This window comes from Echinops telfairi, unplaced genomic scaffold, assembly GCF_000313985.2.
Source record: "Echinops telfairi isolate 266 unplaced genomic scaffold, ASM31398v2 ScPeMD7_7469;HRSCAF=8507_1, whole genome shotgun sequence".
NCBI classification, from domain to species: Eukaryota; Metazoa; Chordata; class Mammalia; order Afrosoricida; family Tenrecidae; genus Echinops; species Echinops telfairi.
In genome coordinates this window covers 5,633,092-5,647,918 of record NW_022111373.1, presented here as the reverse complement: position 1 = coordinate 5,647,918, position 14,827 = coordinate 5,633,092, and the positions used below count along the sequence as shown (strand labels likewise).

Genomic DNA, 14,827 nt, shown 5'->3' with positions numbered 1-14,827 from the left:
GCCAGCCCTGTGCTCTGTACGGTTCACACAGGCTGAGTACCTCCTGAGCACCCTCTTGGGTCCTAGGTCAGGACTGGGCAATGGGCAGGACCAGTCCTGCGCCAGTGTCGTCTGCCCCCTACCACACTTGTCCAGAGTCTTCTGAGAATGGGAACCCCAGGGGTGGGGGCCTTGTGTGGGGGGTGGTACATGTAAAATTTGGAGAATGGATCTATTCTCCATGGCCTTGCCCGGAGTCAAGAACTCGGGTTCACCCCCAGCCAAACTCTCGCCGGCATCTCTGCAGACTCACGAGCTATGGCATGACTTCTTCCAGCCTGTTTCTTCCCCTGTGAAATGGGTACATTGGCAGTCGCTGCGTCTGGCCATGTGGCTGGGTGCAAGGATTCGGTCAGCCAAGTTGACACCTGCGTGCCTGGTATGTGCCAGGCCAGGGGCAGTTTGGGACGGGCTGGCCACCAGCTGGACCAAGAGAGGGGATCCCTGATCTGGCTTGGCCCAGCAGGTGTGCCCTCTCTCCTTGATGTCAGGGTCAGGTAATTCTGGAAACATCTGCTGGCCTGGGTAATTGACTACAGGTGCTCTCCTCCCCGCCCCACCCCCTCCCCGCCCCACCCCTAGCTGGGCTTCCGGCCTGGTGCCTTATCTGTTGACATCAAGGGGCAAGCACGTGTTCAGGCGTCTCAGTACATTCCCAGCAGGCACATGGCTGCCTAAGACAACACCAGCCTTGTGCCCGGGGTTCCAGGGAAAGGACAGACAGAGGGTGGGAGGGGCCCTCTTGGCAAGAGTGCCTGCCCCCTTCCCTCTCCAGCCCAGCCCCCTCCCCCACAGCCCCCCCGCCAGCCCCCGCAGGTTGTCCTGGGTGTCTTCTCCTGCCAGGCCCTCAGCTGGAAGCCAGCCTGGCCTCACGGTGGTCATAATCATCAGAGGACTTCTGTTTCCAAGCGCTGGCGAGCAGGCTCCGTTGTTTTCTACGGGGTGATCGTATCAGCCCTTGTTTTGTAGATGAGGAAGCTGGGAAATTCTGGGGACTTCCCTGAATGACTTTCTGTACCTAGTGGGCTGGGTCAGGAAACAAACAGGCCACGGAAGGACTCCAGGGTGCCCCCATGAGGCCCAAGGAGAGGACGACCAAGGGTGCTCTGGGTCCCCTCCCCTCTGGGTCCCCTCCCCCGGCTGCTAGCTTGCCCCCAAGTCCGCCGGGTCCATCCCACGGGAGCGTCTGTTTCCCTGGGGACCCTGAGCTGAGCGGTGAGGCACGCCCAGTGTGTCCAAAAGACGTAGCCCCGGGAAACCGTCTTCTGGTTCCTGGTCCCTCTGGGACAGAACTGCATCTCACCCCCTCCAGGGGCCTCAGCCCACCCTCCTTGCAACTGACCTCGTCTAGCCGCTGTGGCTAGAGCAAAGAGGATGAGGCCTTCTCTGCCTTAGGGTTGATCAGCCTGGGCTGGGGACGGACCTTCCTCCAGAGCCAGAAGTCACACAGATGGAAGGGGGAGCTCCAGGAAGCCCAGGGAATTAGCCTGCATAAATACATCCAGAGTGAGGATGTGATCTTGGACCGCATGAGGTCTGGCCAGGTGGTACCTGCAGGTGTGGTTTGTCAGGACAGTAAGTGGTGGGCATTCCTGGGAGGGCTGCCCAGAAGCCGTTGGTTTTTAAAGAGTATCTGCATGCAAGGAACAGCCTCACAAGTAATGTCAGACCTCGGTGGGCTAAGTAATAGTGTTGCTTCTATTTGGAGACATACGCGCACCCCTATTGAAAGGGGAGGGGCTCTTATCATTGCCTAAGCTTTTGCTTACTCTCCCCCTGATCCCCAGAGACCTCACCTGGCACCCTCCCCACCCTGCTTGGGCCTCTGTCTCCGTCAGTCTTCAGGCCCTTCTTGCCAATGCCCAGGGAATTTCCTGGAGTCCTAGAGCCCATGCCACCGCTCAGCTGTGCCTCTGTGCCAGCCAAGGCCCTGCCCTGCCCTCCCCTCCCCTGTCAGCAGCTGAGTCACAGGCTCTGGCAGCCCTGCCTCCGACCCCCAGGAGGCCTCTCCTGGACAAGCGAGGGGCCTCTCGGGCCTGGCAGGACTGGCCAGATGGAGGCCAGGCTCTACAGCAATAACCATGGCAACCGGTGGGGGGTGGGAAGAGTTGGCACTTGGAGCTGGCATCGAGAGCTGAGGGGCAGCCTGCAGCAGAGCCAGGAGGGGGAACTGTGCAAAAGCCAAAGCAAAAGGCTCCTGTATTGCACCTCAGACACGGGCGGGTGACACCAGGGGCCTCACGCACGCCGTCCTCCCAGCACGACAGGATGGAGCCACCACTGCTTCCCATTTCATGGGGGAAGAGGCTGGGCCACCGAGAAGTGGCTTGTTCACGCCACCACGGCCAGAACCCAGGTCCCTCGGGAAGGGTGCTGGGACTGCGGTTGATGTGTCTTCCGTGGGGAGAGCAGGGTAGTAAGAGACGCCCTGCTGATGGAGCAGCGTGCCGAGCCCCCGAAGGTGGCGGTGACCCCTGTTCTGCAGTCATCAGGCTGCAGCTGCACCTGCGTAGGGCCACAGAAGACCGTGGAGTGTGCAGGCTGTCGGGGAAGGAGAGGCTGGGGCGAGCGAGGGCATATGGACAATCTCAGACCCCTCCCAGCCTTGAGGGGTATGCTGGAGTGGCCAGCACAGGGGACGTGGTCCGGGAAGATCCAGCTCAGGACCGACCGCACCTATGTTTTGGGGCACGGGGTGCTAGTGGAGATGTGTTCCGAGCAATTGGGATGTTTAGAGAGTGGGCAGGGGCTGTGGGTCAGCCTGCTCCCATCCCCACTCTACCCGAGTCCCCTGAAGCTGTGCAGGGCAGGGAGATGGGCAAGGAGGGGTGGAAGTACGGGCTGGGGTGAGGGGCTGCTGTGGATCGAAGCATGGGCAGCCTCTCTTGCCTGTGAGCTCCTTCGCCAGCCGGTGTGGGGCAGGAGCTCCCTATGGGAGTCCCTGCACCCAGTGGGGATGGGAGCCGCAGGTGCTCTGCTCACAGCGCCCCTACTTGGTCTCCTAGGATTCTCCCACCGCTAGAAGGCCCTCCTTCCCAGGTGCCCCCAAGCAGCTCCGAGCCCGGCGAGGGTTCCCATCCTGACTGGCCGGGAGGCAGCCGCTATGACCTGGACGAGACTGACACCTCCTGGCTGGAGCTCATCAACTCGGAGCTGAAGGAGATGGGTAGGTGACCCCAGTCTGGAGTGGGGGCTGGGCTAGGGCATAGAGAGGGCGCTTGGCAGCACCAGTGTCCTGTCTCAGCAGGGCCGTGGTGGCTAGGACCGGGCTCCAGTGAGGAGCTGGAGGGAGAAGCCCCCATCTCTGTGTCAGATGGAAGGGAGGATGTACCTCTGATTGGGTGTGTGTGCAGCGGTCCCGTGGGGAGGATGCAGGGGCACGTAACTGACCACCCTCGCTCTGAGGACCATCACTCCCTGCCATCCAGTCGATGCTGACTCACAGCGACCCTGTAGGACAGGGCAGAACTGCCCCTGTGGGTTGCTGAGACGGTCACTCCATGGGAGTAGAAAGCCCCATCTTTCACCCCAGCCCACCCCCAGGGTGGCTGGTGGCCTCTAACTGCTGGTCTCACGGTTAGCAGCCCAACATGTAAACGACACCCCCGGGCTCCTTGGGGCTACAGTAATCGGTGTGACTGTTAGGCGAAGAATAAGGGGACATACACCATGAGCCATGGGGGGCCGGGAGGCCTCTGATAGGAGCCTCCTGACCGGAGCCCACTAGCCTGGCCCAGGAAGGGCCACTTGTGTGGTATTCAGCCCCCTTCAGACAGCCCCTCAGACAGACAACACCGACAGTGGGTTCCGATGGAGCAGCCTCATCCCAGGGCCAGTCCCCCCTCGGCCCGTGATCTGCCTACGCACTCGAGCCTGTGCGCTGGCAGGCAGGCTGTCTATGCCCGCATACCACAGCAGACAGGGGCTTTGCCATCTGTAGATAACTGGACGTCCACTCACAGAAGGGTCACAAGGAAGGGACAAGTCCGCCAGGGTGCACTGTAGCACCAATGGAACACACAACATTCCTCCAGTTCTTTAATGCTTCCTCCCCCCCGCTACCATGACCCCAATTCTACCTTACAAATCCGGCTAGACCAGAGCAGGTACACTGGTACAGATAAGATTTCTCGACACACAGAATCCAGGGCAGATAACCCCCTGAGAATCAATAATGAGAGTAGCGATACCAGGAGGGTAGGGGGGAAAGGGGGAACCAATTGCAATGATCTATGTATAAACCCCCTCCCCCCCAGGGGGAAGAATATCAGAAATGTATATGAAGGGAGATAGCGGACAGTGTAAAATATGAAAAATTAAAAAATGAAAGATATGAAAGTAATAATAACTTATAATTTATCAAGGGGCCAAGTAGGGGAAAAAAGAGCTGATACCAAGGGCTCAAGTAGAAAGAAAATGTTGGGGAAATGATGATGGCAACATGTGTACAAATGTGCTTGACACAATGGATGGATGGATTGTGATAAGATCCATAATCCCCAAATAAAAAGACAGGGGCTTTGGAAATGACCGGGTCTAGCCAGTCTGTTCTCAGACCATGATGCCCAGGCCCAGAGACTGCGGCTGCTTCTTGCCGGGTCACACAGCTGGTAAGAGGGAACTGCCAGGGGCAGCCCCAGAGCAGAGCCAAGGGCCCGCAGAGCTCCCTGACCCGGCCCGCTGACTGCCCGCAGAGAGGCCCGGGCTGGACGAGCTCACGCTGGAGCGCGTGCTGGAAGAGCTGGAGACGCTATGCCACCAGAACATGGCGCGGGCCATCGAGACCCAGGAGGGGCTGGGCATCGAGTACGACGAGGACGTGGTCTGCGACGTGTGCCGCTCTCCCGAGGGCGAGGACGGCAACGAGATGGTCTTCTGTGACAAGTGCAACGTGTGCGTGCACCAGGTGGGTGGCCCCCAATGTCCCGTCCCCCCCCACCACCCCCCCACACACACACACGGAGCCCGGGCAGGCCTCCATCCCTCTACCTGGAGCTGGTCTTAGTGGCCTCAGGAGCGCCAGGCGCTGTGAGCCAAGACCCTGAAGGAGGAGGAAGAGAATGGGGGAGGAGGAACATCCAGGACCCCTTCACTGGTCCTGCTCTGCCCCACCCCAGGCACACCTCCCTTCACACCCTGAGTGGAGGGAGAAAAGCCTTCCCAAGCCGTGGGCTCTGGCAAGGTTCTGAACCTCTCTGGGCTTCTGTTTCCTCGGCGCTCAATGAGGTGAGCGCATTAAGGTCCTTACCACAGTCATTTGCTTAAAGCAGCAGCTCCCTGACAGGGGCCGTAAATATGTGTCACTGTTACTGGTGTCATAAGCCAGGTGTCAGCTAGCCGGTCCGGTCCGGTCCTCTCAACGCAAGCCCCAAAGAGCTAGGGTTTTTTGCATCTCTGGGCCTTGTTTACAAAAGAACTGAGAGGACCCAGGGGCCCCTCTCTGGGAAAGCCTCTTGGAGCGTGACTTCGAGATGCCCTTGGCTGGTGGACGCGCCCCTGGGGAGCTCAGAGCCCGGCTGCCCCTGCCCGGCAGGTGGTAAGTCGTGCTTCTCTGGTGCATCAGCCAGGGTCCCTGTGTCGCTTCCTAAGCCCGAGGTACGACAGCAGGCGCCCTCCTCACCAGCCCCCATGTTGATAAAGGAGAGCTCTGAGCCTTGTCACTGGGCAGTGCATTCAACTTTAAGGGACTTCCTGGACAACTCCCCCACCCCACCATCTCCCCCTGTGAACCTCCGGCCAAACCCCAGCAGGGGGGCAGACCTGAGCACACCCAGGGCTCCTCTGGCTGGTGGTATTTCGGGCTCTCGGAGGAATGCCTCCCCAGGGTCGGAAACAGCGGAGGTTCAGGCCCGGGATTGGACGGAGACCTCCAGGGGTGACTTGGCGCATGCCAGCGGCTCACCACACCCCGCTCTCTCCCCAGGCATGCTATGGGATTCTCAAGGTGCCCACGGGCAGCTGGCTCTGCCGGACATGCGCCCTGGGCGTCCAGCCGAACTGCCTGCTGTGCCCCAAGCGAGGAGGGGCCCTGAAGCCCACCAGAAGTGGGACCAAGTGGGTGCACGTCAGCTGCGCCCTGTGGATTCCTGAGGTGAGCAGAGGGCGGGAGCAGCTGCTGGGTCTGCACACACGGGGACCTGAGACAATGGACCCATGTGCAAACAGGACAGCATCTGGTGACAGTGTCAGCAGAACTCAGGCAGTAGCCGGGGGAGCAGAATGCAGAGGAGGCCGGCTGTGGAGCCCCCCCACCCCCCAAGCTAGGCAGTGGCCCCAACCCAAGGGAAGCCATACATTTCAAACAAACCAAAGCCACTGACCTTGAAGAAAATCCAGCATCAAGCAGACCTGGGGGGTCGGTTCCCCCAGGTGAGGAGAGGCCCTGGGTTCATGGAGAGCCCAAAAGTCAAGTTCATTGCCATCGGATCCATTCAGTGCACCATGGCCCTCCAGAGCATTTCCCAGCCTGACCATCTTTCCTGGAGCTGGAGCAGACTGCCTGCTCCTTTTCCCTGGGAGCAACAGATAGGTTTTCAATGCCGAGCTTGGGGTTAGCAAACCCCTCCCAAACCACTCACTCCCTGCCACTGAACCGATGATGACGACGCATGGGCACCTGAACCCACCCAAGCCCATTCTATTTGAACTGTGAAATGCTGCAACTCAGCACATTTCAACCCCACCGTACTGTGTGTCCTGACACAGCAGGTGGCTCTCTTCTTGCTGGAACATGTCCCCAGCTCAGCACTAAAGGGCTGGCCCTCCTTCAGAGTATACTCTGGGCTGGACACACTAGGGAGAGAGGCAGCAGGGAGTGCCCATGGTGGGCCCACTTGCCTCAGAGCGTGGTGTCCAGGAGACAGGTCTGTTCAGGACCTGGGGCAGGGCCCTTCTTTTAGTCTAAGGCGTGGGCATTGTCCTGTTTTGGGGGTGGTCAGATGGGCTGTTTCCAATAGACGTAGGAAGAGTTGTAAGAGGAGCAGGGGGCGCTGAAGAAAGGTTGCCACAGGCCCTGGCTGGTGCCCAGAGAAAACCACATAGATGTGTAAAAGTTGGATAACGAGATCGAATCAGCAGGATCCGTAAAGAAGAACTCTGGAGAGGCTGTTCACAGAGGCTTGAGCTGTTGAAGAATGGGGGTCTTTCATGTGTACATGTGTGTGCACACATACACGCAGTGGCACCTCTGCCCTGAGACCCGCCCAGCCACAGACACGCAGCCTGCCAGTCTGACACACAGGTGCACGCTGCCACACTGACCAGCCATTGGAAGGCACTCGCTGACGAGTGCACATTGTACCAGAAACATGGTTGGCTTGGGCCAGCGAGGAGGGGCTTGACCTTGGGGCCATGCTGCTTGGAGTCAGGAAAGACCTGCGATTCAGGGCCTCTCCCCTCCTCCTCTGAGATGCGTGGAGGCCGGCGTGGCATAGGCGAAGGGTCTGACGTAGCTCCCCTGTGTCCTGCCCAGGTCAGCATCGGCTGCCCGGAGAAGATGGAGCCCATCACCAAGATCTCTCACATCCCGGCCAGCCGCTGGGCTCTGTCCTGCAGCCTCTGCAAAGAGTGCACGGGCACCTGCATCCAGGTACGGAGCTGGCACCCTTCCTTCCTGGGCTTCCGTGACACCGCAGGCCTGTGGGACTGGGACCCCACCGAAGGAGCACTCCTCCAGGGGAGGAGGGGAGCCTGCGGAACCAAGTTCCCTGCCCCATTGCCGTATTGAGAACTCTGGCATGCCCCAAGAGTAAGTGCTCTGGGTGTGAGAAGTACACTGAACCCCCTCTTGACATCAGACTTGATTTGTAGGAGAGTTGGGAATTCAACGCCAGGTAAGCTAAGAGGCTCTCTGGACAGAGGACAGGGCCGCGCTGGTCTGTCTGTAGCAAGCCCTAGTGTGCATCAGAACTCGGGGCCCACTGCCGTGGTCAGTTCTCACTCTCAAAGCAGTGTGCTGTATCCCTCAGGTAGAGTCTCTCACTAAGTCCCCAAGCAGGAGAGCTAGCCTCATCTCTCACCTGAGGAGCCGCTGGTGGTTGGAATTGCTGACCTTGCAGTACACAGTCCCACAAGTGGTGGTGCTGTTAGATGCCGCCGGGTTGTTCGTTCGGCTCAAGGTGGGCCTGTGGACAATGAGACCCCTTCTGGTCCTGCTCTCCTCCCAGCCCTCCTTCTGTCTGAGCCCACAGTTGCAGCCACTGTGTCCGTCCATCTCGCCAGGGCCTTCCTCTTCTGCACTGCCCCTCCGCTCTACCAACATAACCTCCTCCTCCAGGGACCGGTCTCTCCGGGCAGCTGCCCTGAGACCATGCTCTAAGGAGCACGCTGGCTGATCCTCTCGGGACCGATTTGTTTGCCCCTTGGGCGTTCCATGCTGGCTTCTGCAGCCAGCGCCATCATTCAGATGCATCGATGGGGGTCTTCCTTACGCAAAGTCCAACTCGCACATGCGTGTGAGATGACTGAAAGCACCAGGGCTCGGGTGAGGCCCCGAGAACCAGGCCTTGCTAAGTGAAACGCAGATCGCTGGGCCCCCTCCCAGAAGTTCTGATGCGGTGGGTTGGAATGGGGCCCGAGAATCGGCTTTTCTGACCAGTTTCAGTTGGTGGTGACACTTCTGGTCCATAAGTCACAGAAGGGGGTCTGTAGGGTGGAGGGACCTCATCTTTTTTTTTTTTTTTAATGGGGGACGTCCTCTTTTCTCCCTCATCTGTCCAGAATCGAGCTGTCCTGGCCAGCACGAGATATGCCTGCCCTGCCCATGCATCGCCCTTTAACCAGGCCCTTGTCCACGTCAGTTTGGGCTCACTGTGACCCCTGGGATCCAGTGTCCAGAGGGGCTCCCTCCCCAGGTGCAGATCACCAGCCCTTTCTCCCACAGCACAGTTGCTGGGCTGGACCTTCCACCCTTTGATAAGACCTTCAGCATGCCTTCCGACCAAATCATGGTCCCTAGTCGTTCGATGGACTGTCACTACACTGGTCCCCAGCTGCTCCCAGCTGTCATCGAGGGAGGAGGAGGAGAAGGATGGGGCCCTAGTCCAGCCCCTCCTCCCAGGTGACACCAAGTGGGAGCAGGGGGCTGGACATAGTTTTCATCTTAGATAACATTGCAGAGAGGCAAAGAGTCAGGCTCGGCTTGTTCATATGATGCTTTCTGATGTTCTCCCCCCCTCAGGGGGAAAAAAAAATACTGCGGCTTGTTCCTAAAACAGTGGTTCTCAACCTGTGGGTCAAGACCCCTTTGGGGGGGTGGAATGACCCTTTCACAGGGGTCGCCCGATTCATAACAGTAGAAAAATGACAGTTATGAAGTAGCAATGAAAATAATTTTATGGCTGTGGGGTCACCACAACATGAGGAACTGTATTAAAGGGTCGAGGCATTAGGAAGGTTGAGAACCACTGCTCTAGAGAGTACATGATACCAAGCCACCACGCTGTCCTCCCACATCACCCAGAGCTCCCCGCTTCCCACCCGCTGCAGCATTATACTTCTCAGCATGCTGGGAGCCCAGCACCTTTGATTTAGGGTCTGGGCTTTCCGTGACATCCTGGGGAAGCCCCACACCCCCAAGATCCCGCTGTCACCCTGCCCCCGCTCAGCCTGACGCCCCTCTCCCCTCTCCAGTGCTCCATGCCCTCCTGCATCACGGCATTCCACGTCACCTGCGCCTTCGACCACGGCCTGGAAATGCGGACTATCTTAGCCGACAACGACGAGGTCAAGTTCAAGTCCTTCTGCCAGGAGCACAGTGCTGGGGGCCCGCAGACTGACCCCACCGCCGAGCCCGCCGAGCCCAGCCCAGCTAGTGAGGACCTGGAGAAGGTGACCCTGCGTAAGCAGCGGCTGCAGCAGCTGGAGGAGGACTTCTACGAGCTGGTGGAGCCGGCCGAGGTGGCCGAGCGGCTGGACCTGGCCGAGGCGCTGGTCGACTTCGTCTACCAGTACTGGAAGCTCAAGAGGAAAGCCAATGCCAACCAGCCCCTGCTGACCGCCAAGACCGACGAGGTGGACAACCTGGCCCAGCAGGAGCAGGACGTGCTCTACCGCCGCCTCAAGCTCTTCACGCACCTGCGGCAGGACCTCGAGAGGGTGAGTGCCCTGCTGCCCACCCACCGCCTGGTGGGAGGGCATCCCAGGAGCTCCTGCCACCTCACATGCACTGCCCTGGGACTAGCTTCGGATCAGCCCAGGAGCTCTGGCCCCCGTGGGGGGCTAGCTGGGAGCTGAGGACTTCCGGGGCTTGGAACAAGGGGGCTGGCTGACACTTGGAGGAACAGGGAGGGTCCAGTTTATCGAGTCTCTGTTGTAGCAGCCCATTTGCATCCCTGGTGAAGAGTGGGGACCCAGCCAGTGCCAGGAGGCTAGGGAACAGTAATGGGGGGCCAACAGCCCAGGCTTCTGGCTTCTAGCGAACACTGCCTCCATCCGTGGACTGTGTGGGCCCAGCCTTGCCCCAACACGTGTGCTTCCAGTTAGATTCAGGCAGCAAAGAACTTGACCTGCCAGGCTGCCACTCTCACCTGGGCGGAGAGGCTTATGCAGGCAGCCCAGCCGACGTGTGCTGGGCCGGGCGGGCCGGTAGACCAGGCGCAACAGAGCAGCCGTGGCATGAGGGGTGCGACATCAGGTCAGTGAGGGCAGGAGATCCAGAGGCTGAGTTGGTTCTCAGCGGGGAATGCCCCCATGGGGTCAGAGCCCCTGAGCACACCAGAAGGAGGGCTCACAGAGTCTGGGGTGCTGAGGTTGACACTGAAGTTGTGTGCACGGCTAGGGAGGGGGCACTGAGTGCAGCTGACGGGGCTAGGAGGCGCCCCCAGGAGGAAGGTGGGAGAGGGGAGCCTGGCTTCAAACATCATCTTTCTGGACCCTGGGACCAGTGCTCAGAGATGCTTCTGGTCCCCTGTTCCTCTCGGGGACATTTGGCCCTAGGATTCCAGCCATGTTGCAGCTCCCCCTGTGGATACACGCCCAAGGTCCAGGTCGAGTCCGGAAACAGCCTTGCGTGGAATGAAGCGCTAAGCGTGGTTTTGCATGGCCTCCGGCAGCTGTTTTTTTCTCTGCATATCAGTGGGCAAGTCTGTAAAACGGGTAGGGCAAGCTGGCAGGTGTGTGTGTAAGGGGCAGTAAGAGATGGAGGTTCCAAATCTGGCCCACACTTGGGCCTGGTCCAGGGGGGAAACGGCTGAGAGCAGGGTGTGGAATGAGTAGCCCTGGCAGGGCGGAGAGAGGAAGAGCCGGTTGCCAGCTCCACCCCAGCTCAGGAAGAGACAGGTGTGAATAGGCGAGAGACTGCATGCCCCAGGCTCGGCCACCTGCACCGCGGCCCCCTCTCCTGGGCACATTCAGCAGGTGCGTCCTGGACGAGTCCTCTCAGCCACAGCTGTTTTCTGAGGCCTCCTCCGGCCACCACGGCTCTAGCTTAGACCCTGCTGTTTCCCTAGCAACTCACAGCCTGACCTCCCCTCCCAGACTGTGCTGGGCAGCCGGGAGCCTGCCCGCTCACCCGCCTGGCCCTAGCTCCCTTCTGAAGTCAACAGAGGAGGAGAAGGTGACGCAGTGCCTCAGCCTGCTGAGCAGACGAGGAGCCCAGGCTGAGAGCGAAGGTGTCAGGGAGAGTTCAGGGCAGCTGGGGTTTCTAGGGCCGGAGCTCAGATGTGGAGCTGTTGGGAAGAGACTTGTTCCCCCTACGCCATAAAGCAGGAGCCCCCCTCATCCATCCCCAGGTACTGATACAGCCTGCAAGCCTGGGGTCCCAGGGCACCCAGAGCTGCTGCACAGATCCATCTAATGGGGGCGGGGTCCCTCGAGTGCCAGCCTGTCACCACTCCACTAGGCAGAGACTGCCAAGGAGATGGAGTCTGTGCCGCCTGGGGCTCCGGAGCCGCTGGGCGGGGCTGGAGAACACCAGCTTGACAGGCTGTGGCTGGGAGGAGTTCAGGCTCCAGCCCCAGCTGAGAGAGCAGGGTGTGGAATGAATAGCCCTGGCAGGGCGGAGAGAGGAAGAGCCGGGTGCCAGCTCCACCCCGTCTCCAGGCCTTTCATAGCCACGCGTTGGAGACAGCCAACGGGGTGCAAAGTGTGCTTGTGGGGGAGGCTTTCTGCGGAGCCCCAGGACTGCCGGTGGCCTTCTTGGACCAGGCTCTGACCAGAGCCCAATGCCAGCAGCCTCGAGTGCCCAGCCTGGGACTGGGCAGCTGGCCAGTGTTGGGCGGTGGTGCAGAGGCTAAGCGAGGGGCCCGGGTCAGCTGGATCTGTGTCTGGTTCCAGCAAGCCCCACTCTGGAGTGTCCCCTTCCAGTCTGTAAAATGGGACTGAGGGTCTCAGTGGGGGCTCGGGGAAGGTTAGTGCAGGGCTTACTTGGCACTGAGGTGCCCTCGGCTAGTGGCCTGACTGCCACTATTGCCCTGGTGGGGCAGGCAGGGGGCCGGGCCCTGCCCTCCCTCCAAGGGTGGGCTCCCCAGGGACAGGGTGCCTTCCTGATGGAGCGTTGGCCCCTCTCCCTGAGCCTGGGCAGGAGGTGTGCGGAGAAGGAGGCGCGAGGGCCATGCTGCTGAAATCCCATTGTAGGATCAGCCTGGACAATTGGCTCTCCTAAGATCAGCCTGAGGCCTTGGGCCCCGTCAGGCAGCTCGGGAAGGCATGGCCACTGCAGCTGCCCAGGGTTACCCTCGGCTAACAGAAAAATCGCAGCAGTGTCTTTGGGCCGGCGGCGCTGGCTCATGTCCCCTAGCAACTACACCTGCAGCTACGGGTCTGGTTACGGAGTGCCCGGCCTGAGGAGGGGCCTGGAGAGGCGGGCAGGCACACTCGCCCTGGGTGACAAGCAGGTCAGACCTCACTTCTGTGAGCTCTCTGGAGGAGAGGAAGGTTTCCCAGGAATTGCGCCCTGCCCTCTCCCACACGCGTCTGCCCACTCCCATCTCCCTGTCGCTTGGCCACGCCCCACTTGTCTGTGCTCCGTGCCCAGGTTGAGTCCCCTGGAGCGTCATGGGTTAGGCTTTGGGTTGTGGGCTGCACAGCCTGCAAGTTCAAACGCACCAGCTGCTCCTCAGGACAAAAATAAGGAAGGCTGTGTGTCTGCTCCCCAGAAACCCCGTGCGGCCTGCCTGTGAGTTGCAACCGACCTGATGGGGGTGGGTGGGAGGGGTGCGTGCTCACACCTTTGCCCCAGGCAGCCTCAGTCTCCAGCCCTCTGGCTCCTCGACTCCCACTTCTGAGACCTCTCCGACAGTATTGTCCCCAGATTGTCACCTCACGTCCCCTCTGGGCCGTAGCTCTTCTGGTCTCCCCAGCACTCCTCCGCCCCCGGCATTGTGCGGAGGCTGCCTGCCGGGAGCGGCAAGCCCACCAGGAGGGCCCCTGGACGGGGAGCAGGCGGTGCTGACAGTAGGCACGCGCTGCAATGGGAATGGGAAAGGGCCTTCCCAAGGGACTCTCTCCCACTCTGGTTGCTCTGGGGTCGGCACCGCCGTGAGTGTCAGAGTGGGACTGCCCACCATGGTGCCCAGTGTTGGGGTCTCCAGAAGGAGACTGTCCACCATTTCTCCTGAGTGCCCACCACCACCCCCGCCCCCACCAGTCGACTTGAAGGGCCAACCTTTTATTTAGCTGCCTGCCAACTCTCGATTACCCCCCACCCCACCGGAGACTCCAAGTCTTGGAGATGCAAGTCCTGCCACTGAGCCCCTTCTGGCTCGGAGAGACCGGCGAGGCTATCGGGGCTACAGAAGTGGACAGAGGAATGTCCTGATCTCTTCATTCCACTCTTCCGTCAGCCTGTGGGGCCCCGCCATACACCAAGACGTCGCACTTACCTGCTGTGCCCCTTTCTCCAGGAAGCCTTCCTCACTGCCGTGCCCCCAGACCTGGCCCTGTCAGTATGTGCTCAGCACCCGTGTACAGAGAAGTAAGGAGCCGTACAGTTCCTGTCCCCAGCTGCACCCAGCGCCCAGCCTCTGTGCTTAGTGAGGGAGGTGTGTGGAGAGGACTCTGGGAGGGGGGGCTGGATCTGAGGAGAAGTCCAACCAAGCCAGGAGACCTTAGCTAGGGGCCACAAGCTAGAGCCAGGCGGCCACAGCCCATGACTGCCCCTTGCAGGATGCTGGAGTTGGGTGGGACAGTGGCTTGGTCCTCCCAGTCGTGTCCAGGAAGTGCGGTGTGCAGTGCCACCCAGAGCTCCGTGCAGAGCCCAGCCCCCGGATGCCCAGCACGGAGCCTGGCTTCTGGAATCTCCTCCTGATGCAGCTCAAGAAGGGAAAGAAGACGGTGGGCCAGGGGCTCTGAGATGGCCCCCACCCCCAGCCTGCAGACACGGCATGTGTGCTCAGAGGCAGGGGCTCTGGGACCCACGGTCATTCTCCGGCAGCGGCTTCAGGATACGAACACTGAACTCTTGAAGAGAGAACCCGCTGGAGACAGAGGGGCTAACTTCAGCTGCAGAGACCCCAGTGGAGGGGAACCCAAGATTCAAGTTCGACAACGTTGGCCAGCTGGGCCCACTGCTGAGATGCTCTGTCCTGAGCTGAGTGTGACCCCAAGCTGGGAGGTTTCTCGAGAGAGGAAGCCGATGTTTACCCCGGAGTGTGGGAGCCTTTGCCGAGGGTGGGACCCTCGGCGAGGTGCCGGGTGGGCAGGCAACAACGTGACCCACCCTGCGTCCATGCACGGTCATGAAGCAGACTGGTCTCTGAGTCCCTAAGTGGTTCGCCCGGTGTGGCTGAGGGAACTCTGTCCCTGGGCGCACAAGGGCCTGTGGACATGGGAACCTTGGCTGAGCAACCAG

The 14,827-nt window shown here is 60.4% G+C and overlaps 1 protein-coding gene across 1 annotated transcript in view; it reads left to right on the top strand.

Moving 5' to 3' along the window:
- Window positions 1-14,827, top strand: part of JADE2 (jade family PHD finger 2) — a 44,842-nt gene that overhangs the window by 23,326 nt on the left and 6,689 nt on the right. Inside the window, exons 5-9 of the mRNA XM_045285039.1 lie at window positions 3,045-3,205; window positions 4,734-4,945; window positions 5,963-6,130; window positions 7,511-7,627; window positions 9,670-10,134. Of these exons, the coding sequence (XP_045140974.1) occupies window positions 3,045-3,205; window positions 4,734-4,945; window positions 5,963-6,130; window positions 7,511-7,627; window positions 9,670-10,134 (1,123 nt within the window). The remainder of the gene's footprint in view (window positions 1-3,044; window positions 3,206-4,733; window positions 4,946-5,962; window positions 6,131-7,510; window positions 7,628-9,669; window positions 10,135-14,827) is intronic.